The sequence below is a fragment of the Melozone crissalis genome, unplaced genomic scaffold (genome assembly GCF_028551555.1).
Source record: "Melozone crissalis strain CALT ecotype California unplaced genomic scaffold, PUWL_Pcris_2 ptg000019l_1, whole genome shotgun sequence".
In the NCBI taxonomy this organism is placed as follows: Eukaryota; Metazoa; Chordata; class Aves; order Passeriformes; family Passerellidae; genus Melozone; species Melozone crissalis.
In genome coordinates, this window is record NW_026535797.1 from 3,292,408 (window position 1) to 3,319,354 (window position 26,947).

Below are 26,947 nucleotides of genomic sequence, written 5' to 3' on the forward strand. Positions count from 1 at the left end.
CACATTTAGATAAGGTTGCAGACAAAAATTCCATTAATTTGGTGTGCATCATAGTGGATGTGTGGCTCTGGCTGTTGGAGGAGGGGGAGCTCCCATTTCCCTGGACTTGAGGGCTGGATGCACCAAAATAAGAAAAAATACTTCTCTTGTGTTCTCCTTGTGTTTAAACCCACATTGATGGGAACTTAATACATGTCTGACTCTGAATTCTGCCTTGTACTTTTCCATTTTCCCCAGCCTCCAGACAAGGTTCCATGTAACACGCTTTACAACTTGGTGTCATTAATTAAGAAACAATTACAGCTGATGACTTCAATACCATCAACCTAATTTCCATCCTTACCACATTTCCCGTTTAAATTAACTGCTTTAGGGATTAACATGTTGTCATCCTATCTGGTTTTTTTTTTGTGTTTTCCTCCTTCCTCTAAATGCTTCTCCTGCATTTAAAGATTACTCAGAAAAATGATAATATTCCCAGAATATTCACTGGGAAGGGGTTGTTGGAGCAGGGCCCCGGGGCAGCCCTGGCTCCTCTTCCTGAGCTCTGGAATGCTGCAGAAGCTGCCTCCAGCATCCAGGGGATGGAAGTTGGCTGCTTCCAAATATGTGATGAGAAATGATCACTCCTTGGGGACAGATGAGAGCAGGATGGGGTTTCCTTTAAAATACCAGGAAAAAAAATCTTATATCTGACTCCTAAATTACACTGTTTCAGTGTTTGGATCTGGACCAATCTTTTCAAATTTATCCTGATTTCCTGAATATTTGCTGGTAAATATTTTGACAGGAGTAGGACATCTGGCTGTACTAAAATAAAGCTGCAGGGAAACACATTACACAACTTTTCTTTTATATTTTTTGCTCTCCACAAACAGATGTATGGATCCAAGTGCCAAAACAGTGAAGGTTTTCATTAGAGAGCTTTCTTCAAAGAGCAAGTTTTGAGTTGGTTTTGCAATTCTTAAAATTGAATGGCATTGATCATTTCTTTGTGACACTTTTATACAGCCCATTAGCTTAACACTATTAATTTGGTTTTTCTTCTTTTTTTATATTATCTTTTTAATTTTTATTTTAAACAAAACACTCTCTGCTGCCATCTAGCACCTCAAAACTTAGTAGTAAACAGATTAAGTTCACAAAATATCCTTAGTGTAGATTGACACCCTTTTTGGAGAAAAAACTATTGCTGGTGCTGATGATACAGATATTTGATTGACTCAACAAATGACCATGAGCAAGGATGGTGAGGAAACACATTGAGATATAGCTCACTTTTGATGGTTTGCAATACAACAGTACAAAAGACCAGTCTTTTAAAAAAACAAGGCATAAATGTTTTTTTAGCTAAAGTAGTATTTCCTCCTGTTTGGTTTTGGTTTTTATCTGCAGTGGGTGTGAAAGGGAAGTGCATGTTTCAAGCTTTTGGCATCATCAGGGGAAGTAAAGCAGAGACACCCTGAACCCCAGCCTGTTTATCTACCCAGGCCCGTGTTACAGTCCAGTAATTAATTATTTTCTCTGCAAAGCCCAGGCATGCATGGCAGAGTTCAGATTTACAATATATATTCATTTAACAGTGGATTTCTCTACTGCTTTCTGGGACAGATATAATTCCCACTCTTTTCATTACACATGCTGTTCAAATCTTGATCCTGAATTCTTATTAAAAATGATGAGATTTGACCTCAAAGTCTAATACCCAGTTTTGGAGACAAGGTGCTTGATGTGATTTCTGGAGGATTATTTTTAAGAGCATTCATAGATTAGATCTTTGGAATGGTTGAGGGATGTGCCCAATGAACCTTGTCTGCTGCTTTTCACCCGCCCTTCAGCATCCAGATTGATTTTTATTTTGCAGTCCTTGAGACTGTGTAGCTCTGTGCTGTAGGGATACATCTGATGTTTTTATTATCCCTTTGTTGATGCAGGAATGTGACAGTGCTGTTTCTGCCAACTTTTATTGGAGTTTCCCCATACTTGAAGGCAAAATGGTTTCTGATTGAGGTTTGAAGAGCTTGTAAGGCTCATTCCAATGGCTCAAAGGCTGTTTTACAGCTGCACCTCTCTTTTTTAGCTGCACGCGTGTTTTAGATGATTGCTGCCTTCCTGCATTTGTTACCTGCGGTTTGATTTTCTTCCTGGATGGCAAATCATGGAATGGTTTAGGTTAGAAGGGACCTTAAAGACCATTTAGTTCCTTCCCCTGCCATGGGCATGGGCACCTTCCTCTATCCCAGCTGCTCCAGCCCCATCCAGCCTGGCCTTGGACACTTCCAGGGATGGGATATGTACAATTTCTCAGGGCAACCTCCAAGGCTTTGCCAGGGGAGCAGAACATGAGGTGATGGGTTACCACATGCCCACTGGGGTGCTTCTGGCACATACCTCATTCTGAAATAAACAGAAGATAATTCACAGAATGTCCTGAGCTGGAAGGGACCCACAGGAATTGCTGAGTCCAGCTCCTGGCCCTGCACAGACACCCCAACAACTCATCCTGGGCATCCCTGAGAGCAGTGTCCAAACACTCCTGGAGTGTGGCAGCCCTGGGGCTGTGACCATTCCCTGTTCAGTGCCCACCACCCTCTGGGGAAGAACCTTTTCCTGATACCCAGCCTAAACCTCCCCTGACACAACTCCAGCTATTCCCTCTCATCATGGGGAACATTGGGGTAAGGCGCCTGTCTGTGAAAGGGGATATCCATGGAGAGTTGTTGTGTGGCAGTGATTGGAGGCATTCCTGGCTGGCCATGAGGCTGGGAAGGAGCACATCTCCCACATCCAACCCCTTCCATCCAGAAATTAGCGCAGAACAGCAGTGGAGAGGCAGCTCCACAGGGATAAAGGGAAAGGTCACTCATTTCTTTCCATGAAATGCTCTTTCTCAGCACGACTCTGGCTGGTGGGAGTGGAAAAGGCCTCATACCCTCTCTGCTCACCTGGGCTTGTGGGGTTTTGGGGGAGTTCTTGGGGAATGACTCAGAAGGGCACCGCAATACGGTGACACCAGCTCAGAGAGGAAAACTCTGCTGGCTTTGGCATGGGAGGTTCTTTGCTGTGCATTTGTTGGGGTCCCATATTGACCTTTTATTTTCTATGTGCCTGGGTCCAGTTGTGTGTCACTGCTGAGGATGGTGACCAATCCCAGTCATGGTTTGTGTGTCACGTTTCAGGGCAGCTCGTGGCACATTCTATCCCAGCACTGAGGGGTAGAAATGTACATAAGCTTTTGGTTTTTTTGCTTCAAAGTCATCAAAATGCAGAGTTCCATGAGGCAGTGATTGTTTAATAACCGGCTGATCTTCAGAGTGTTTTGTTGTGCGGCACCGAGTTGGTGTTTGGGAGCGTTTTGTTGGAGTTACAAAGCATCGATGCTTTTGGTTTGGAAATTGGTAAAAGCATGTGGCAGGGCTTCAAGCTCTGAGTGCTTTCAGATGCTGTGCTGCTCCTTTGATTATTGAAAATGATTCCAGCACAATCCTGCTAATTTTCTCTTTGTGCTCCCTTAATTTCAGGAGACTGTTAAAAAGTCCATCTAGGCAGAGTGCTTATTGCCACTGTGAGGGAGATTTTGCAGAGCCAAATTTTAGCAAATGGAGTAGTTTCAAAGGATTTGGAACATTTTCTTGCTGCTTTTCCTCTCTCATTTTTCTTTTTAATTTTGTTTCTTTTCAATTGCTGTGCATGCATGTGTGTGTGTGCATTACTCATACTGCATCCCATTCCTTTTCTTCTCCACAGCATCCATGGTACACCACAGTGCAGAGCAGCTCATTTCTGCTCCCCTGGCATCCTGCAAGCTGAACATGGGAGGAGGATGCTCAGGAGAGGCTTCCTGAGCTTTGGGGGTCATTAGGCACAATCACACGCAGTCCTTGAAAGCCCAGGCAGGGAGGGCAGGAGCATTTATTCTCCCAGTGGCTTTGTACCTTGTCACCTGAAAACATATGACAAACACTGATTAATCTTAACACCATCCGAGTGTGAGAGGTGTGTATTATTATATCACTCTTGATGGAAGGGGAATCAGCAAGTAAGAAATTAAGCAATTTACTCTCTGACAGTGGCAGAGTGAGGTATAAAGGCTGAGTGTCCTGATACCTGCTCTCTCCATTAACAAGAGATGTATTTGTTCTCCAGTGGATTTTTCACTACCACTTCCTTTGCCTTTGAAAGAGAAATAGCTTTCCCAGACTGCTGCATCTTACAGTTTTTGCCAGAAATTGCATTTGGCACGCTGCTTCTGTTCCACTCTCTCCCAGAAGAAAATAACTGGGGAGAAAACATCAACATCTTAATCTACATGAAAAATATTTTTTCCTTAATATAAACAGGATTTAAATTTGTAATTGAAATCTATTTTACAATAGTAAGAAGCAAAACTAATCCCAATCTGTATTATTTTGCTGCACGGAATAATTTTTCCAGCAATGTGCTTTCAGAATAGGTAATGAAATGTTTTATATCAATATGAATGAAATTTTGCAGCCAACCTCTCCTGAGTCAGTGCTACAGATTCCAAAAAATGTTGTTTACACAGTTGTGTTGCAGATTTAGCATGCTGATTTCCTACCCTGGGTTTTAGGTGTAAAACGCTTTCCCCATGGGAAGAGAGCAGCACTTTGTAGCAGTCCTTGTTTCACATCCACTGCAAGAGGGTTCCAGGCTCAGATGTCTTGCTGTTGGTTTTGAATGCAGTGTCTCAACAATGGGCCCACCTTTCTTCTGCTCTGTCATCACCTTTTTTTGGAGCAGACTTCTGTGGTCATTGTATTGTAACCAAATATTGTGGCCAAATTGTATTGTAACCAGATATTTGTGATCATGAATAGATCAATGCTAAACTGAAAATCAGGGTATTATTCAAAACACTGCATTTTTCACGTGGTCTGAAATACCGGAGCATTTAATCTCTTGATCAGCTTTTTTTTTTTTCCTTCTGTGTGTGTGGGTTTTTTTTTTCCCTTTCCCAAAATACCTCTAGAATTAAAAGATAAAGGGAGAATAAATTTTCTGCCTCTTCCACAGTCCTTGTCTCCCCCTCATGTTGAGGATGTGGGTACTGGTGCCTCCTGTACTCCCAGGAAGCGCAATGGGATCAGGTTGGGCCTCTGTATCTTCTCCTGGCCATCCTGCTTGGGTCTGGATGCAGAAATAGGAACAGAATCATTTCATAGAATTTCACAGACTCACACAATGGTTTGGGTTGGAAGGGACCTTACAGCTCATTTAGTTCCACACCCTGCCATGGTCAGGGACACCTTCCACTATCCCAGGCTGCTCCAAGCCCTGTCCAACCTGGCCTTGGGCACTTCCAGGGATTCATGGCCAGCCACAGCCTCTCTGGGAAACCTGTGCCAGGGTCTCACCACTCTTACAGGGAAGAATTCCTTCCCAGTATCCATCTAACCCTGCCCTCCAGCAGTGGGAAGCCATTCCCCCATGTCCTATCAGTCCATGCCCTTCTAAAAAATCCCTCTCCAGCTCTCCTGGAGGACCTCTTCAGGTACTGAAAATCTGTGATAAGATGATCCCAAAGCTTCTCCGGGGTGAACAAGCCCAGTTCTCTCAGCATTTCCCCTTAGCAGAGATGCTTCAGCCTTCAAATCATCTTTGTGGCCTCCTCTGGGCTCGCTCCAACAGCTCCATGTGCTTCTTATGTTTCAGTCCTCAGAGCTGGACACAACTCTGCAGGTGGGGTGTCACCAGTGGAGCAGAGGGGGACAATCACCTAATTTGCCCTGCTGCCCATGCTGCATGAATTTGCAAGGGGGCTGCTATTAAGACTGCATAAAACAGAAAAAGAGAAAACCCTTCCTGCCTATCCATAAATATTTCATTCTGATAATTTCTTATTCATTCCTGGGTTCACTGGGGATGTAACATTTCCTTTGCTGCCCTGGTGGCACAGGAGGCAGCCCAGCTCCACAGCTCCTGGCCACATCTTCCCCACTGGATACAGCTCTTGGTCAACAAAAACTGGGGCCAGCAGAGCCCTCCAGAGAGGACATTTGGCCCTTGGCTGCAGGGAAATGTGCAAATCCTGCAGCCCCTGCTCCTCTGCTTGGCTTGGAGCACAGGAATGTTCTGTTTGTTCCATTGAGGTCAGCACTTACGGGGTGAACCATCCATATGCATGAGTGTCCCAGTGGCAGGGCCCAGTTTGGGTTTCCTGGCCCCTGTGAAGAGCTGGAAGAAGAGCACACCTCCTGCCCAAGCCTGTGAGGGCAGGCTGATGCCAGGGGCATTTCCAGAGCCCTGATGTGCTCCTGTGTGTGGGATGGAGGGGGTTTGGAGGTGGCTTTTGTGTGCTGCTGTCTCCCATGCATGCCCTGGGCAGGGCACAGCCACCAGTCACAGATGTGTTGGTTTGGGTGAGGTTTCTATTGTTAAAACCCTTGGTTTTTTCAGAGGTAGTAAATGCTTCAAGCTCCCTTCTGGCTTCCCTTGCAGTTGTTGAAAATCAGCATTTTTGAAATTTCATTTCTCTATGGCATGGTTTTTTCCCATTGTCAACCAGGGCTTTACATGGTGACTGTTTGTTAGTAATTTCTTTGAAGACAGTGGTACCAGATGGCCTTGATCTATAGACCAGGATTTCATTATTTTGTCATATACATTTTTGGTAGATTTCTTCTGCTGCTTCGAAACAAATGGCACCAGTCTCACAGTATCCAGTTGGGAATACATTTTATTCTTTAGCAAAATGTTGTTGTAATAAAATGTTTTTGTTGGTTAAAATACTCTCTGTTTTATTTGTAAGCCACAAATGTGTCTTCCCATCTTGACTCTCACAAAAGAGGAAATTTTCCAGTGTGTGTGAAGTTTGTTAGTTAATTCAGTGTAATGCCAATCAGATATTCTCTGAGAATTGCATAAATAATATTTTAGGCCCCATGTTTTGCATGTCTGTGTAATATCCAGCATAATTTTCAAGATCGTGATTCTTGAGGATGGAATTGGAGGAGAGAATGTTTGAAGAGGATTTGTAATATTTACTGCAATAAAGAAATTTAGGGATTACTCAAAGATCCTGTCAGTATTTGGGTCAGAAATATAGCCCAGAGGTATTAGTATGATAGGCAAGTTTAAGCATTAGACTGTATTAGTGATTTAGCTATCATAATAGCACAATAGTCCATCATGTGATGGCTTGTGCACGAAACATTTATTGTGGATTAGCCAGGAAAAATGCTCAAGCTGTCTTGCAAACAGGCCAGGGAAGGTGACTGTTCCTCCTTTCAGTGGGTCTGTCCTGGAAGGGGTTATATTGGAGGGGAAGAAAGCTGTTGTTGTAGCAGAGAAAAGCAAAATTGTTTCCATCTGAGTTTTTTAATTCAAAAAATAAAATGTTGCCTCTGTAGCAGTGGTCAGCAAAATTCGGAGCAGTTGAGCTATTCCTTCTTTGAAAAGCAATATTTGAGCATGAGCAGCCTGTCATAATCTGGGTTACATGTTTTGGGGAGCTGTTTTAATATCTCCTCTGAAAACAATGACTCTATATGGAAATTTTTATTACATTCCCAAATAACAATTTTCTGTGCTGTGATTCCATCTAAATCCCTTTGCCTACTCCAAGTGTAAAAAAAGCTTAATCCACATGAATGTTGAAATACTGCTCAGTACAAATTGAGTTTTGTGTGATGTTTCTGAGTGTTTTCCTATTTCATAAACATGTACTTTTTCCAAAGGAAGCTGGAGATAATGGGCAAAATTCTATTCCTTTTTGCTTTGTTAGGTCAGGCTTTAGATCCTTTCATCCTCCCCTCCTTCTCCATGACCTGTGCTAGGGTCTTAAAATTATACATTCCAGATTACACCTCCACAATTTTCTGCCCTGGGATGATGAAAGGATTTGCGTATTATGGTAATATTATAAAAAATCTTTCTGGAACCTAGTTAGCGTGGCTAATTTGAAACTACAAAAAAAAAAAGAAGTAATTTCCAACGCAAATTATAATATTCATAAAGTGCTAAACAGATACCTAACTAATTTCTGACCATTCTCGTATTCCCAAGTATCTTACACTGGCCTTTTTTAGGCCTGTCTGCTGGCTCCCATTTAATTTGTCTTTAGCTGTGTGCAGTGGATTAGCATTTCATCAGGTTGGATTAAGATTGAGCTGACACTGAAGCTTTCTTTTTTATTTTTACATGCGCCTGTGCGGGGCCGAGCGGATCCGCTCACGTTCCGTGCTCCCGCTGCCCATTCCCGCTGGGTGCCGGGACAGCCTCCCCCAGCACGTGAGGGGGGAGACAACCAAAACAGAGGAAACACATGCTAAAAAAAAAACACAAGTTAAAAACAAACAAGCAAAAAAAAAAAATCATCATTCCCTGGGGGAAAAATTGCATTGAGGTTGCTGGCTGGGTCAGTGCGTGAGATTTCATCGGGCTAAAATGATGTCACATGGAGCGAGGGCTTTAGTGGTTTTATTTAGCTCCTAATCCCCACACACTGCTCGGCCAGTTGTCCATGTGCGCTCGCCGTCCCCAGCGGCACAGGATAAAGCATCTGGGCTGAGCGCGGCCGCTCTCCCGCGCTGTGGCTGCAGCGCACGGCCAGGGGCAGCCCCTCCACCGGCTGCTGCATGCTCTGCCTGCTAAGGTTACCCAGGATTAATAATTCAGGTGACACTCGGAAAGACAAAACCACCGGCCACTGGTTTCTGAAGTCCCGGGAGGGCTCAGGCGCAGCACGGCCCGGTTTGGATGCATGCCGGAGAAGCGCTGAGAAGGAAGGCACCTCCTCTTCTCCGTGCCAGCGGGAGCAAGCGGCCTCGAGGTGATGCCCATCCCCAGCAAGCATCCCAACATCGGCCGCTCGCAGAGCTGGGACGCTGCGGGCTGGTATGAGGGGAACTGGGAGAACGAGAACGCCTTCGAGTACCAGAGGCCGCCGGGCCGGAGGAGCTCCCTGACCTATGGCGGTGAGGGCGGCTGGTACGAGCCACCGCGGGCAAATGATATCATCTTGCAGGGCGGTGCAGAGCTGAAGCAAGAGGCGTACCCGTACCAGGATGCCACCTTCGCACCGGGGCCCCTGAGGAAGGGCTCTGTCCCCGACTTCGCCTACTGCGACCGGCCGGCGCCCATGGCGGGCCGGGGCTCTCTGCCGCCCCAGGATTACTACAGCGACCCGTCGCTGTCAGCGAGGTCACCCAAGGACCCTCGACTCTACCGCGAGCACGTGGCGGGCAGGCCGCTAGCGAGCTATGGGGCGCCTGGCAGCCGGCTGTCCTGGGACCAGAGCGCCGTGCGCCCACCTGCCCCACCCGATGCCACCCGCCTCTACAGAGACCCCAAGCTGGCCCTGGATGGGCAGCGGCTGCGTGGCAGAGATGTGTCCCCAGTGTGGTACGGCACGGAGCCCCCTGGCCCGCGCTACGCGGCAGAGCCACCCGCCTTCCCCAGCAGGCCGGGCTACAGCGATGGGGCAGAGCGGGCTCCCGAGGTGGCAGCAGCGGCCAGGCAAGCTGTCCCCACCTGCCTGGTGGTGGATCCCACCACCAGCACCAGCAGCAGCTACGGGCCAGGCAGGGAGAGCACCGGCGCCAAGGGTCCCTACGACAGCTACGAGGCGGCGGTGGCGACGCCTTCCCACCCACCGGTGCCACCCGCCTTCCCTGGGCCAGAGGGCAAGAGGAGCTTTGACCCCGAGTTTGTGGCGCTGCTGCGTGCGGAGGGCGTCTCTGAGAGCACCTTTGCTGCCCTGCTGCAGCAGGGCTTCGACTCCCCAAACCTGCTGGCCATGATGGAGGAGAATGACATCAAGTCGGTGGCACCCAACCTGGGGCAGGCCCGCGTGCTGTCCCGCATCGCCCACAACTACAAGGCAGAGATGCAGCTGCAGAGACAGGAGCGCAGGAGCGGGGCACTGCGCCCCAGGACCCGCTCCAACAGCTTCAGCCACCGCAGCGAGCTCCCGGCAGAATATGGGGTGCCCACCGTGGATGGCCCTGGCACCTCGCAGCACCCGCCACCGCTGCAGCCACTGTCCCCAAGAGGTGTAGAGATACACCGCCGGCCATCCAGTGCCCCGACCCAACACCTGCTGGAGACCACCACCTACCCAGCTCCAGCGGGGCCTCCTCAGGGGCTGCACTTTCTCCCCGGTTCAGGATACAACACCCCCCTGCCTTGCAGCACGCACCCACGTCCCGCCTCTGCCTACTCCGCTCCGGTCGGCGTGCCCATGACGGCGGCCAACCCGCACGCCAGCCCCAAGACGGCGTACCCCACCACCTACACCGTGCCCATGGAGCTGATGAAGAGGGAGCGGACAGCGGTGGCGTCACCGGCACCCAGCCCCCACAGCAGCCCCCAGCTCCTCCGCCGGCCGGGGACAGCAGGGGACAGCAGCCTGGCACCCACCGGACCCGCCTTCCCCGCCCAGCTCTCCCCGTACCCGAAGCTCAGCAGGCGCACGGGGCCCCCCGTCATCGTCTCCACCATGGCGTCGCCCGAACCAAGTAATTACTGAAGGGGCTTAGTCCATAGAGTAGTTTAAAGCCACCTTGTTGTTGCTTGTTTTACCCCTCGAAAAACCCACAGTCAAATATCATGGGGGTTCATGCCTAGATATTAGACACTGTCCTATGTAGAAAATGAGGTGAAGGGGATTTCTTTGCCTGGCTGTGCTGGCCATTCAGAGCTAAAGAGGCTGATTCTTGCACAGTGGTTAAATTCCAAATATTTTATTTGTTTAGCCAACTTCAGTTAAACATGAGCGGTATCTCAGATAATGCTTCCAGGGTTAATCTTGCCGTTCCTGTTGTTTGTCGAGAACAGGAGATTAGACACTGTGCTGGCTGAGCAATTAGGACTACAGGGTTTGCTGCAGATTGACTTTTTACCGCTGTTATCAGGCACAAATGTGTCCCTGTGAGGAAATGGTTAGCATTGTTTTGACTAAATTCATCAGATAGTTAATGGTGTTATTCGAGAATCGACTTACCTTTGGTCATTACCTAAGGCTTTGCTTCTTATTATTAATTTGCTGTTTTATCAAGCATACAAAATAAACCCCTTGATTTCCTTCTTGAGATGCCTGTAAGTGAAGCGATAGAGCTGTTAAAGTAATAGGGCTATGCTTAAAACTAAAAGCCTGTCATTAAGCACTGGAACAATAAAAATGAATGGTGGCTCCTAGACTTGCCTTCCCTTTCTAGAAACACTCAGGCTCTTGGCTGCTCGGATGAAAAGCTGAACAATCTGAGCAGAATCTGCTCCTCCACTTTGGAGATGTGGCACTCAGAGCCTGATAGAAACTAACCCCCAAAATCACCTGGAGAAATACAAGGGAATTCATCAAATCCATTAATTTGTGCCTTGACCTGTTTGAAAAAAAATGTGGAAAGACACCCCTTTTAATGTTTTTTTGCTGGTAATGACTCTGTGAGCAGGGAGTTTTCTCCCTGGGCAGCACAGCTGAACTCCCATGCAGATGATTCCCGAACAATTTGCCGTACCAGCACACACACACAAAGCCTTAATAAGAGGGATACCATTTATAGGCATCGAGACAGTGCCAAACTGGTGATGCCATTCCACAGGAATTTAAATAAAGAATGATTTTGTGAGTGGAAATGATAAAGTTGTCAAAATGCAGACACTTGGCACACCCCTTTCCCTGCCATACCATAATTACACAGCTAGGAAGTAAATGCCGGTCCTTTCATGCTTACGAGTCCTTTATGTAGCTGGTGTAATGTATTGATTTCTAAAAAATGCTTCAATATTAGGCAACATGTTCTGTGTTGACATGGATCAGATGCTAAAGTAGTACATCCAGGCAGTATTTTTAAATAAATGCAGCTAAGAAGACGAACTGGCATAATGTGGGGAACACAAATATGTTCATTTATTTGCGCTGTGTCTGATTGAGCGGTCGATGCCGACGCAGCGACAGCTCTGGGCTGAAGGACCTTCAGAGCACAGGGATTGGGAGCAATCTCCTCCACCATGGGAAACAGATCCCTCCTTCCCTGGCTCTCATTTATAAACTGCAAACCCCGTTCTCTAAAAATCTTGAAATTATCCCTTCTCTTCACCAGAATTATGGGTACACAGCAAGAGGAAGCCAGCAGCATTTCTGTGCTGTTGAGCTCTTTCTTGCTACTCAGCCCTCTTTTTTTCTTTTTTCTCTTCTTTTGCCCACGACCATCTCATTTGCATGAGGATGACATTTGTTGCTCCAGTAATTTCATCTGATAATGGCCAGCTTGCAAAGCGGATCTGAAAACATATTCCTTAATTATGTGTTGCCAAGCAACGAGAGGGTTTGGCCATAATCACAGAAAGATTATCTTCTCATTGAAGGCCCTGAAAGGTTTAGCTGAAGTAGGACCTGTAAAATTGTCTTCATTTTTATTTATTTCCCCTTTTTCCTTTCCATATAGCCTGAGAAGTTTTCTTCCTGTTAAACTATATTTTAAAAGTAGAAGCCAAGGTAAGGCACATGGAAAGATTAAAAATGGGGAAGTGTGTGGTTGTTTGTAGTTGTTTGAGCTGTGCTGAGCAGGAGTGTTCACACTTACCCACGAGGGGATAAGCTGAGGTTAGAGATATGTTAAGATGTTGTAAAGCTTTGAGTGGATGGCAGAAACTTGACTAAATCCAGGAAAATTGTATTTGCCAGCCAGGATGTGTTTTCAGGAATGATGAGCCTTCTCTTGGCTGTAGCTTTGGCTGTGGATATTTGAGTTAGAAGGTGAAAGCAAATTCAGTATTAAACTCTGTCTCCAAATGGCTGCAAATATTTTCTGTCAGTGTAGGTTAATGTCTACTCAGTCAGCAGAGGGTTATAAAGTGCATGTTACAGCCCAGTCATGTTTTGAAGCTTGTTGTATGGATAAGACCTTAAACCAGACCATTTTGGGCTTTTTAAAAGTCTTGTTGAACTATGCATTGTAGTCTTTCTACAATGAGTTGTTCCTAAATGCCCCATTTATCATTTTATGCTGAGTTTGACACTCTGAGTGCTTTCTGCACTGTTCACTTTGGAGTTTGGACAGAGGGCTTGCAGGAGGGAGATGTCTTCTCCTGCCTGGTATTAGAGGCAGGATCCTGGGCAGGGATACAGGCACATGCACATGTTTATGAACCTCTTGCTTTGGCATGGTCAGAGAAGGGAAAAGGAGCAATGAGATTTATGCTGCAACTTCTTTGCTTTTCTTAATTAGTAATAAGTTAGGTAAATTTGCCTTCCTGGGAGTTGCAAGGGTTGTATGAAGAGGAGGTGGTGAATGAGCACCTTAAACCCTTTGCTCTGGTGGTAGAGTGACGTCTCCAGAGATGAGCCAGCTTCCCATGCCAGGAGCTCCTCTGGCAAAGCTGCTGCTCTCCATGTCAGTGAGACCTTGTCAGCAATAGCTGAGGGGAGTGCTCCTGCAGCCTGGCCATCAGAGGATCAGCAGTGGTGAGCACACCCAGGCAGCTCAGTGGTGAGCAGCAAGAGAGCCCTGCAAGGTCTGAGTGACAGACACGTGTCAGTAGGAGGGCTGAGCCAGAGAGGGTTTGTGGCCAGCCCCGTGCTGAGCTGGGAGGGAGGGCAGGGAAATAAATAGTCCAGGTCAGCAAAGCTGGTGAGGGCAAACAATATCTCACGGTCACTGATCACATTGCTGCAGCTCCGCCTCCAAATTTTGCAACTTCAGTTTATGATCTTTGCTAGTATTTTTGTATTTTTCTTCGATTACTTTTTTTTTTTTTAATAGTAAATTTTTAGTAGTAAACCCAATTTTTTAGTAGTAAAGCAGTTGGCGCATGAGAAGTCTTGTATTTTTTTAGCTAGCCTGGACTTCTCCCAAAACAGTGGCCAGTCCAATTTCTGTTTCTGATGCAGGACTTCTGGAGCTTAAATGAGAAATGGTGATTCATTGCAAGTATGTATCTTGGGTGGCTTATCAAGCTCTCATTTAAACATGAAGATGTGAAAGTGAATTATCACAAAAGGGAAGATGCTTCCCACAGGGATGAGGAGCAGAGCTGCCCTGTAAAGTCAGGTGGGTATCATCAGGGAGCAAGAGCAGAATTACTTGGCTGTAAGATTTGGTTGAAAGCCTGACCTTTTCCTGAGCAGGGAAAGCCAGGCTGAGGACAGCTGCCCTCCTTGGACAAGTTGTTCTCTCCAGTGTGAAGGGGACTCATCCTCTCTTTTATCAGCTTAGAGCCCAGCTAGAAATGCCTTTCACTGTGATTAGCTCAGCGCTGCTTGTTCTCTTTAACACCTCGTTGTGATGCCTTTTATTGGTATTTCCCCCGTGTGACGGATAAAAACTCTGTTAACCACACATAGTTGTAGGCTGAAACTCTGCACATGGGCAACCCCCAAAGAGGGAAGGGCATAGGCAGGAGCAGGACCCTTGATGGTTGGTAAAGGGTGGTTAAAACAGCCAGTCAGAGATGGTTAAAAGACTGACATTTGCCCACTTTTGTAAGCTATTAATTCTTTTAACCTAATTAATTTAAGCTAAATTGCCACCGTTTTCTATGGGCAGAGTTTAGCAGGATATTTCCTACACAATATAAATTTTCTGAGCATTTGCTGATGTTGATTTATTCTTCGCCCAGTACAGCGGACAGCTCAGAAATCGACTTCAGGTTTTCTTCCTTGTGTTTTCTGTACAAACCTCAGCATGGAATCCATGTAAGGTCTCTCAATTAACAATCTGGACTGAAACAGCACCAAGGGAAGCTCCGTGCACTGAATAAATCTGATTTCATTTGCACATTGACCTGACAGACCATAGCTTGTCCTTGGAGCCATTCCCAGCTAGTGTGTTAGTCCAGGTAAACCCTGCCCTGCCCTCACTAACAAAAACATGGAGCAGTGTTTTTAACCGGGATCATGACTCCCGTACAAAAATGCAGGTTGAAATAAACAGACAGGTCTTTCTCTTGTCTGCTCTCCCCATGGTCACAGCATCAAGACACCAATATCCAAAATTATAAGGGAAGTAGCTGAAAAACTCAGTGAATTTCTGAAAGCCTTTGAAAGGCTCAGAAGGGCCCTCACCAACCTCTGCTGAGCACATGAGTGTGGGATCTTAAAACTGAAGGGACCCCAACTGCCTACCTTGGCAGGGTGAATGGCTGAGGAACAGAATGTGCAGGAGATGTGCTGTTGACTATCTTGACATAATACTGACTGTCTTGGCCAATCTACACATGCAGTTCATTGGTGGCAGGGAATATGCTTTTAAAATACTTCTTTAAAGGCTGAAATACACTTTTTGTAATGGTTTTATCAAAAGCAATATAAAGTGTCAAACTCATTCCAGTTGCAATTCATTGACTTTAGTGCCATGGCAATAAAAATGAATTTGGCGTGTCGAAGGAGAACGTGTTGTCAGATGCACAAGTGTTGTCATCTTCAATTTACACTTTTCTTTCACCCTGTGTCTCTGGTTCTCCAGCATTGTTAGGACTTTCATATATCCAGATCATTCTCTGACTATATTTGCTGACATTTTTTTAGCCTTCTCATAAGTAGTTTCCATAGCTACAAACTTCATGTTCACAGAGGGGAAAAAAAAAATTTAAAGGTTTCTTATTATTATTGTATTAAACATTTTTTATATTTCTTCTCCTTGTCATTCTCATATCATCACACTGCAGCCCAGTTTAATGAAAATGCTGCACAACTGAATTGCCTGTTATTTTTAAAAGCAAAGTAGGTGCTGAGCTGAATCCTTGAAAAGCAGAAGACCAACATCATTAAGCCACTGATGTAAAATAAATGTTGCAGACGTAGGATTGGTATTAGTAATGTTTATAGATGGCAACTGGCAGGTGAGCTTTTGACTTTTACACCTAAATAAAACCTGATATTAACAGCATTCTGCTGCCTTTTGGTAAAAAACCGCTAATTTTTAATCTCTTTTGTCTGCTGTTGGTAGGATTTTGTTCAAGATGAAGTGTTGCTTATGGGAGTGAGATTCTCATGGGTTTTGTTTCCAATATTTGGTTCTGCCCCTCTGGTAGGGAGGTGATGGAGCAGCCGTGTCCTGGGCAGGGCAGCCCTGAGGAAGGGTTTGGGCAGAGGTGTTGGGCAGCAGTGCAGGAGCAGCCATGCCCTGAGGAAGGGTTTGGGCAGAGTTGCTCGGCAGTGCTGGAGCAGCTTTGTTCAGGGAAACAGGAGGCTCTGAGTGCCCAGTGCTGTGTCCAGGGTCTTGCCTCCTGCGCCCTCAATCCAATTAGCTGCCCCAGAGCAGATGGAGCAGATTAGTGCCCAGCTCTCCTTCCTCCACCCTGTCCCCAGTGCAGGGGGTGTCCGGCCGGCAATCGGCTTAGCGTGGGTCGTGTGGCACAGCATGGCACAGCATGGCACAGCCCCTGCCCTGGCCCTCAGCAGGGAACCCCCTCAGCTCTGGGCCTGCTGCCTCTCATCCCCCAGCCTGCTGGCTCCAGTTCTTTGGTACTTTGCAAGCCCTTGACCTCAACTCATTTCCCAGGCATAAATTCCCTTTTTTTTGTCTGCAGCATGGCCCCAGGTGCGTGAGCTGTGCTCCACAATGGAACAGCTCTCCAGCAGTAGGGTTGAGGATGCAGGGTCATGGTCCTTTCCCACCTGCAGCATCCCATCCTGGAATCTCAGCCAAAAAATCTTGTGTGGCCAAGGGAGATCATGGCCTCTTGCCTCATCTTGTACATGAAAGCAATGTCAGGCAAGGAGAGGTGGGAGAAGTGACACCACAGGGCTGCTCCTGCAGTTCCCAAAAGCATCACAGTCCCTGGGAAAAGGGTGGTTTAGGCTCTGTAATCTGGGACATGAGCAGCTTGTCACAATAAGAAGGAAACCAGCAGGGTTTATCTGCTGGTGGAGATCCTTGGTAAATGCTGGTGTGAACAGCCAAGATGGCATTCTCATGTTTTATTTATATATGGAGATATGTATAGATATTAAAATGGGGAGAAAAAAAATCTCAGAAATATAATCAGTGTCTCAGTCATTATCCATTTGGATCAGTGCTTCTGCAGTCTTCATTGTTTGCCAGAAGTGTCTTGTTTTGGTTCTCAAGCAATTTATTATTTGCTAGCTTGGCGAGCAGACAGGCAGACAGGACTTTGTTTAGACAGCAAACACAGTGAAGAGAAATAATTTAGGATATAATTCCCATCTAAAAAGTCAGAAAAAGAGGATCAGAACTGAGGTGTAATGGAAACATTTGGCACATATTTCCCAGTGTGAAGGTGGTATCTGCAGGTGGGTTCCCTCCATCCAGGGAGCATCAGGAGGAGTAGGGGGTGGGATGCAGGAACCTGGCAGTACCCACCTGACTCCCCTGCTGGTCTTCTTAACCTTAACACGTTTCCTGACACTTGTGCTAAACACTGCAAATCCCTGAGCTGCCTCCTACACATTCCCTTACTGACCCTATAGATTATCAGCCTTTTCTTAGGATGGCCCAGTCTCTTGTTGAATTCTCTCACTGCTACCTGCAGAGGGAAAAAACCCAGGAATGGAGATGTCACGCACATTTGTTTTGTTCTCTGCCATCTTCTGAGTGTTTTGTTAAAAGATTTAAATGAATACTTTAAAAGTGCAGTAGTTCATGCAAGTGCATTTATTTTGTTTTGTCAATGCAAAGAATTTTGATTAATATTGTGAAGGATAAAAGAGAGGATTCAGTGTGGACAGCAGAGAACTTGTCAGTATCTACACCATCCTGCTGGGACACTGAAATAATCAAGAATGCTTAAATGTCACTTTAGTTATCCCACCTGGCCAGCTGTTCCTGTAATCTCTCCTATTTGAGCATCTTTGAATTCTTCCTCATGTTGAGTAGACCTGCATAAAAGAGGGGAGCTGTTATCTTGCCAGCTGAAACATTTGGCTTAAGAGTCTTAAATTTCCATTTCGCTCTTGTCTGCAGAGAATGTGATCTTGTTTGATCTGCAGTCAGGGCTAAAAGGTCCCAAAACCAGGATTACTAATAACTAATAACATCAAGGCAGTGCCAAACAACCTGTCATGCTCTGCAGTGGAAGTTTTCCCCTTGGAGCTCGTTGTTATTCAGCAGGGAAGGTGTTTTCTGCATTTGGTGCTCACCCTAAAAGCCCAGGCTCCCTTGGGGCAGTGTGGCATCTCCCATACCATGCTCTGCCTAGAGGGAGGGCCAGGGGATCATCTCCCTGCTGGGAGATAAGCAAGATACAGAGGTACATCCCATGGACCAGCAGCCCCACGCTCTGGCTCATCAGCTCTTCTTCACTCCAGTTTCCTGTTCCTGAAGCTTGCATGAAAGACACCAACAAAGTGATTATTTGTAATTTTTGTACAATATCTTTCCAGAGGAGCAGTTTCCAGAGTAGGGCAGTGAGTCAAGTTCACTTGAAAAATTGTGATTTTGTCATTCATTTCAACAGGAGAAGGATTTTTACTCTCTCCTGCAAAAGGAGCCAGCTCTACATCACTGACTTTTATTGCATTTCTTAAAATTAGATCTACAAACCCAGTGGTTTCTTAAGCAGGAGAAGCTGTAGGTTTCAGGCATTGGAAGCCTGTGCATTATTAAAAATAATAGGGTAAATTTGTCAAATGGATAATGAGTAGGTTTCTTCCTCTGTTTTTCAGTGTTTTAATGAGTGCGGGAAATGTTTGCTATTTATTTGCTTTCAGGTTTTACCAAGGAGCTCTGGAGATAATTGTCAAATTTCCAAGTGTGTATCAATATTTCATGAAGCTGTGTTTTCCCTCTGTACATTCACAAGTTGGGTCATTAGCACTGGGACTGATATTAACAGGCATGAAAAGGAATTCCACCAAACCCTTGCAAGTTTGAGGATTTCTGAAACAAAATTCTAGTCAGGTCTTCTGGGTAAAATAAATATAGGTGATGTTGCATGGTTTCAAATGTTAAATTTGTCGGAGAATTTCGTGTTTGATCTTGGTTTCTGTGGTTTGTGGACCTGATCCAGAGAACACCAAGGCTTTGTGTGTGTGTTCTGTGTGTTTTGTGTGTGTATTCTGTGTGTTTGGCCTCATGCCCAGCACTTACCACAAATTGGGGTGTACCTTACAGAGATAGGATATCCATCCACGTCATCCTTCGGAAAAAAAGCAAATTCCACCTTTCCTACCACCAGCAAATTAAATTGTGTTGAATTATTAAAGCTGAAATTGCTTTTGGATGTGATACCAGTCATCACTGATGCTGGCTGGTTAGTTTGCTGCTGGCTATTCAGTTTTGGGTTGTTTTTGTGTGGCCTTTGAGGTGCAGTACTGGCTGTGTGTTAACAACTGTTGTTCTGCTTTGGACATTTGCCATTTATAAAAGGCAAATTTGTATGTTGAATGTTTCTTTTTTCTTAATTTCTGACATTTTAATGTAAAACAATCATACCCCTGTTCTCATTCAGATTAGGCAGTTTATCCTGGTTTTGGTTTTGCTCAGCCTAAAACTCTGGTGTCAGGCTGGTTTTTGCTCCTATTCAAGATCTAACCCGACTAGCTCAGTGCAATGCTCTCAAGAAAAAAAAATAACTCAGGAAATGAAAATTATTCATAGATATGGACCCACTGTGCTTTGCTGTAGAGAGGGTGCAAAATTAATTGATAAATTATTGTGGCTTTTCAGCCATTCTAAATGGTTGTCATAAGTGCTTCACCAGCACAGCTGAGTGGTGGCAAAAAGTGTGATTTTAAACTTGATTGAACTACACAAAGTCTGGAGTGTTGCTGTGGAGCTCTGAAAGTGTGCAGAGAGCTGGAAGGTGGATGGAAGGAGTGCCCAGAGCCTCTGAAACACAAAATGCTTCAGAGTTAGAAGGGATTGAAGCAGAAAGGGACCAGTGGGGCTTCCCTGGAGAGGGAGGGATGGAGTTTTGCAGGAAGGGCAGAGCTGGATGTTTGACAGAGGGGTTTGAAGATCCTTGGAGCTAGCAGATGTCAGAACTGGCCTGTCTGTCAGTATTTTGGGATAATTTTAGGATTTGTGACACTGTGGGCTACAGTAAAGCAAAGGGGGTCACTTGTGAGCACAAACAGCAGTGTTAATCATGGTAGCAGTTCAGGAGGAGAAGGAGAAATGGCAATCATGTAATATTGACACAGCAGGAGTGTGTGGAGATAATGAAATTGGTCACAGCTCAATATGACAAAGTTCCAGACTGTAAACAGAAATATTTGTCTGAGAGGAGACAGTGCTCAGGGTGAAAAACAGGTGCTTTGCTGAGTAAAAATCACCTTGTAAAGGATTTGCAGCTGTGGGGATTTGTAAGAGAAATGCGGGGCAGATCTATTTGACTGCCTTGTCCTTCTAGAAGGAAGTTTGGAAAGTTGGTGGTAAATACATCTTGTAACTTGTGCTTAGCTCTGAAACTGAGCTTTGCTCTGAGCTGGACTCAAGAAGACAGGAGGTAGCAATGCAATTCCCACCCAGCTTTTGGTGGTTTTTGGTTTGATGTTTGATCTCCTGTGCCAGGTGCCAAGAGGACAGGATTCCTCTGTGTGATGCTGCCTGGGAGAACCTGGCCTTACTCTGGACCATTTCCTGGGGAATCTCCAATTTTCTTTACTTCCACTCTGGGAAATTCTTAGGCACCCTGACTTTTAATCTGTTCATAAGGCAGTTTCTTCTTTGAAGAAGCCCATACTGAGGGATGCTGGAAAACGCAGGCTGCAGGCAGTGCTGAGAGTAGGCAGGGCTGGAAGCTGCCCCACTGAGTCAAGGGGAGCAGCTTTGCTCCAGCACAAACACATCTGGAGAAGTGGGAGAGGAAGGAAGAAGGTATGGGAGGAGAACAAAGAGGAGAATACTGGAATCAGCAACAGTAATCCAACCAAAACACTGCAGCAGGACAGAGGGTGCCCTAAAAGTAGCCAGTTTATAGGAAAGTATTCCATGCTTGGGAAGAATGGTGCTGGTAACAGTCACAAAATGTTTGTGTTCCAAGTTTTTGGTACACTTCCCCTCTCCAGCTGGCACAGTTACACGCTTTGTTTGTTTGCCTCCAGCTCCTACCCTTTGTGGAGTTAGAAATACTCTGATTCAAGTCCATCCAAATACAGCAGTGCCATGCTTGGTAAGTGGGTCATGAGCCCTTGGGGTCTGAGCAAAGATTTTTAATCAGAATTTGGCAAACGAGCAAGTAAAAATTCTTTTCAAAAAACCTCTCGATTCCAAGATTTCTCTTTAAGATTAATTTTCTTGTAAACAGTGTGTGACCTGTGCTTTGATGCTTTGCATTAAGCCACATGGAGCTCCTGGGTGTGACTGTAATGCAATTATGGAGTTCTTCTGGAGTGATATCTGTAGTCTCCTGTCAAGTTTGGGATGACTCTTTTTCATCTCTGCCTGGAAGTGCACAGTTAAGGTGTGCTGAGGTTTCTTTTTGGAGCCATACTCAGAAAATTCAGCCATTGCTGTGTGGTCACCTGTCTGCAGCTCCTCAGCCTCCCTCACATCTGACACTCGTGTTTTGTTTCATTCTGTGGCTGGTTTGGAGCAGGAAAACCCAAACCCCCCATGCTCAGTTGGGCAGAGAGACTCCCATCACTCTGAGGAGTGTGCACAGCCCTGGAGGCCACAGCTTCACATCAGTCACAGTGGGAGCATCTCGAGTGCACCCCTGGAAACAGTCCATGGCCCCTGTTTCTCCTTGGCAGAGTCCTGTGCTGAGGAGAGGCACCAGCATGGTGTTTTCCTGCTGCAGCCAAGGAGTCTTTTCTTCTCCCTTTGCCTTCCCAGTCTCCCCAGATGCTGCCTCTCCCCCAGGAGCTGCTTTGGCACCAGGCATTGGAATTTCCATTGAGAGATGTTCAGTTGGCACAACAGGTATCAGCTTCTTTCTGATCACAGGTGTCAGGTGCACAGGTCAGATTGACAGATCACTTGTGACCAGCACAGGGAAAAGCTGCAGTTTCTCTGCCTGTGGTTTTCTTCCCTTTTCTGAGCAGTCTTTCTGTCCCTGATTCGAGACACACGCACACTCTGAAATGTCTATTCTTAGAGAGTTTGTTGTGCTTTGTCTGCTGTTTAAAAAAGCTACACAGCCTTCCTGGTTATTTTTTTTCCATCACCAAGCAGGGGAGAGGCTGAGGAGACCACCCAGCAGTGCTGCTGTGCTGACAGGGGTTCTCAGATGCTGTTGAGGATGGGCTGCCTGATGCTCTCAGAACGTGCCAGCCCTCCCATGGCCCACGCTGGCTGGTTGCAGCCCACCCTGTGAAATGCAGAGCCACAGTGGGGATGTCCAGGGGACAGAGTGACAGCTCGTCACAACCCGACAGCAGTTCTGTATTTGACATCTTGAGGTCAAAAACTGTCAGTTCCTTATTTTTTACGGTGTCTTAAATCGCCTGGAGAGTGTTTTGAGCCTTGTCAAAATGAATTTATTAAGACCAAGTGATAATCACAAGCCTGTGTTGGTCTGATTCAGCAGCAGGACTGTGCTTGATTTTCAGCCTAATAAATACAAATGGTTTTGGAGGATCTGGGGGGCTGATAGAGCCCGTTTGTGTTTCCTCCAGAGCTACATGTGCTACAGTTTTTCCTTGCTCTTTGCCTTGGCAGTCTGCAGCATTGTTTTCCTCCTCCTTAGGAACACAGCCAATTTTCTAATTAAGGAGATCACTCTGCAGCCATTGTCACTGTTCATTTGAGCTCTTTGTCCATACCAAAGTTTCCAGCTCCCAAAAAGATTTGAAGTCACTCCTTACTACAGCTGGAGGAGGACACAAGTTGTGGCTCAGGACAGGCTCCTCCTCTAACTCTGTTAAGAACCAGGCATCAAAAGCCCCTCATGGGCAGCACATTCACTTCATAAGAGCTTCAAATCCACCTCTGGCAATGACAAATACTGCTGAGGTTATTTTTCTATTGGTTTCATATATTAAAAAAATAGTTACAAGAAATAAATATCACTTTATGCTGGGTTTTACTGCTTACTGGGCTTTGAGCCTAAAAGGATTTAAAAGTCATCATGCTCTGAGGGAAAGTTGTAGTGAGAAGGAGGATGTGGAGGGTTGCTCCAGCCAGCTGTTGTGATTTGGGAAAAGGCTTGTCCTGACTGATGGAAAGGAGAGTGGGACAGACAGAGAGGCAGCCAGGGCTCACACAGCCACGCCCAGTGGGATTAGGACCAAATTAGAAACTTGGCTTGCAGGGCTTTATCATTTCCTTTATATTGTGACATTAATAAATGCAAATCTTTATCTTCTAGCTGTTATCCTCCCTTGTATCTTTTGTTAATGAGCATTGTCCCCAGTTCAGGCTGTGCTGATAACTGGGTGGAGAGGATTCATGTGCACACATCCATGTGTGTTCTTGTGCTGTGCAAAACTACCTGGGATGTGAGGAGAGGATTTGGGCACTTCTCAGTGTCTGTGTGCCAGCTCTTCCTGTCAGCCTGGACTTGGACAAGAGTCCTGGAGACAATGCCACGTTAATGCAGCACAGTTGAGTGCTTTTAGTATTCCACAGTGCAGCACAATAACTTCTTTTCTCATTTTGTTTCTGAAGTGCATCAAATTCAGAACATATGCACCATGTCAGGGCTGCTCTTGCCAGTGAGCCCAGAGAAAACGCTCGGATCAGGCCTGGTTGGTAACTCAGAGGGAACTGCTGAACTGAAAGATGGTGGGTTTAGATTCAATATTGGGGAGAAATTCATTCCTGTGAGGAAGCTGTGGCTGCTCCATCCTTGCAAGTGTTCAAAGCCAGGCTGGACAGGGCTTGGAGCAAGAGGAAGGTGTCCCTCAGGGTGTTGGAGCTGCAAGAGCAATCAAGTCCCTTCCAGTCCAAGCCATTTTGTGATTCTGTGGCTCCTGCACAACTTGGCTGCACGTGGAGGCCACGGTGGCCTGGTGCTCAGCTGGGGTTGGGCTCTCCATCCCAGGCAGTGTGCTTTCCATCCCAGAGAGGTCCCATATGGAAGGGAGCTCTCTACTAGCCAAAATAAAGACACTCAGCAATCTGCCAGAGCCGATTAAAGCTTGTAGTCTGTTACAGGCAGAAAGAAATACAGTTTGGGGTAGAGGATACAAAATACATTTGCAAGGCATCTGAACCTGATGCTGAGACATTCTTTCTCTCAATGTTGTTGTTGCCAATAGCTTCTCTTGTGCTCAGACCAAAACTATTTAGGGTGGAACATTTGCTCCCTACTTTCTAGCAAGCCTGGTCGCAGGAATGAAGAATGGATTCTTTTAGTGGCTGCAGCTGGTTTGAATGATCCCCACACTGAAGCCATTGAGTCCAGGCACTCCTCATGTGAATCACAAGGAAGAAGCAACTGGTATTTTGTTTTTGTGCCTGACAGGGGCAGAAACAGCGGAGCAGCCACAAGTTGATTGCTTGAACCCAGGCAGAGGAGGGTGAGATGTGTTGTGAGATGTGCCTGGGTGTCTGTGCTGCATCCTCACCCACACCTCCTGCAGGGCCCCAGAGAGCACAACGTGGCTGCACTTGGTGCTGATCCATCCTGTTCATTCTGTGGGAGCTGGAAGAGGAGTTCTTCAAGGATTGTGATCCTCACATTACATACAAAACAAAAAATAAGTCATTAAACCCTTCAATGTCAGTTGGCAAGACCTTGAGCAAGGCTCTGAGATGGAGCTGCACCTCTCTCAATGTCTGCTTCTTCTGAGGAGCAGCAAAATAGCTTATTATGGTAAACTCGGGGAATCATTTCCACACCCTGTGTCAAATCTAAGTCTCTTTTTATGGAGGATCTTTCTGTTGGTTTTTAAGCTGAAGGAAAGTCAGTTTTGATTAGATACTGGGAAGGAATTGTTCCCTGTGAGGGTGGGCAGGCCCTGGCACAGGGTGCCCAGAGCAGCTGTGGCTGTCCCTGGATCCCTGGCAGTGCCCAAGGGCAGGTTGCATGAGGCTTGGAGCAGCCTGGGATAGTGGAAGGTGTGGGTGGAAGGATAGGGGTGGAGTGGGATGTAAGGGATAGTGGAAGGATAGAGGTGGAGTGGGATGTAAGGTCCCTTCCAACCCAAATCATTCTAGAATGCTCATTTTATGTTGAGAGCAACTTCTAGAAAGTTTCTGCGCAAGAATCACCTTCCTTTTCCTTCCAAAGGATGAGGGCTTCAGGGAGACACATTTTATCTGTTTGCAGAGAGGACAGCAGGTCAAGGAGGGCAACTCATGTTGGGCTGAGAATCAGGGAGAGATTTGGGAAAGCTCTTGCTAAAAGTAATGCTGCCAAATGGAAAGAGGTTTGATGGTAATTAAAAAGCCAGCTCTGTATTCCTAAGTATTCTTGGGAAAGTCAGCTGGCCACGTGCTTTGGGTTTTTTTCACAATGCTGGGTTTTTCTTTGTATTACCAAAGGTATTAATTAGAGGAATAGATTACACTGACTGCTGTACAATTATCTCTTGGGTATTTGTGGAATGAACGGTGAAAGCTGTGTGAAAGTGTAAAATGCTCATTTAGCTGGGTGTCTTGATGAGCACCATGTCTCACTTCCCCCCTTTGCCCCGTCTCCTGAACCTGTTGATTACAGCCAGCAGGGTGGTTTTGTGTCAGTGGCAGCCCTGGGAGGGCTTTGGGTCCCCCTCACACAGGGGCACAATGCAGGGTTGTTGCTGCTGCAGGAGCCTCTTTTTCAAGATCACTAGGAGTTTTCTCAACACACTCAGTTCGATTTGGTTTGTTTTGTAATCTGTATGATCTAATCAAGTGAATAAACTTCTAGACAGGGGTGGGATGCATCAGAATCCTTCTTTGCCAACTGCCTTCTGCTGCAAGGCAGGAAATTTTGACAACTTTCTGAAATTTCAGTGCAAGACCCCTTTCCCTACCTTCCCTGATCTTATTCCCAACAAAGAAACGAAACCTGATCAGTTCATTTTGCCATACCTCACTGTGGTGGGTTCATGGCACAGTTTTAAGACTAAATAAATTAATTGAGACTCACCATAAGGTGAATAACTACAGCTCTTGGGTTGATAGGTGATGGGTTTTATTGAACCAATAAAATATAGAAAATGGTTGGAGGAAAAGAGCTTACTGCAGTGATATTGTTCAGTGTGATTTACAGTTTTATAACTGTAGGCAAATGTGAAATATTTTTCACTGTCTTGGGTATACATTATTGGATAAACCTATATCCTGTGCTTACCTGCATCAGCACTGTGATAGTGAAGAGACATAAAAATGAAGACATTTTCAGCCCATTAGAGTTAACGTGGTTTCAAGAGCAGTCAGTTTCTCTACAGTTTGGATTTTATTTGTCTCTCAGTGTGTTGAGGATGCCTGCAGGACATGCCTCCCAGCAGCTGTGGGAGCTGCACTGTAGCAATCCTTGGCATGCACAGGAAAACAAGACACCTTAAATATGAATGTTGTCGGCCAAAACACCAGCTCCTGGAAAACAGGGAGAAAATACAGATCTGTGCAGGAATTCTTTGTGGATCTGTCTCCTTCAACTCTTATTACATTGCTGAGGTTTCCCCCATGAGAGAAGCCATGGGGGCAAGGGCATGGCTGCTCCAGGGGGTCCTTAAAGGCCTTTCTGTGGCCAGAGGAGTGTGGTGGCCTTTGGGGGCTGCTGGGCCACAGCCTGGAGCTGGGACAAACCTCCCAAGGGAGTGGGAGGGCAGGAGACACCCCTGGAGCTCCAGGAGGGTGGTGGTCAGCCCCAGGTGCTTGGGGAGAGGTGGGTGTTGAGCTGCTGTAGCACAGGAATAGCTCATCGTTCTTGGAATTGAAAAATAAGAACGTGCCAGTGAGTTATGTGGATTAATGAAGATGAAATGTGCTGTATAAATCCATCAGGAGCGTGATCGTGCCGTTATCCCTTGGGCTACTCTGGCTCACAAGGAGAAAAGGTTGATTTGTGTTTGTAGATGATTTTGCTTGCTCTGCCAATGCTCATTTTTGTTTTAGTATGAAAGCCAGGGAGTGTGTGTGTTTCTTTTGCTCAAAGATGGAGCAGATTAGCAAAGATTTTTCTAGATTATCATCGTTTAAATAGCTCT

The 26,947-nt window shown here is 46.0% G+C and overlaps 1 protein-coding gene across 5 annotated transcripts in view; it reads left to right on the plus strand.

Moving 5' to 3' along the window:
• CTBP2 (C-terminal binding protein 2) overlaps nucleotides 1–26,947 on the plus strand; it is a 131,513-nt gene that overhangs the window by 83,744 nt on the left and 20,822 nt on the right. The window contains exons 1-2 of one of the 5 annotated variants that reach the window (XM_054277103.1): nucleotides 8,795–9,946; nucleotides 9,980–10,478. The exons of 3 other annotated variants lie outside the window; for them this stretch is intronic. In XM_054277103.1, coding sequence (XP_054133078.1) covers nucleotides 8,795–9,946; nucleotides 9,980–10,478 — 1,651 coding nt within the window. Of the gene's footprint in view, nucleotides 1–8,794; nucleotides 10,479–26,947 lie in introns of those variants that run through there. One more of the 5 variants, XM_054277102.1, reaches the window with a different exon arrangement.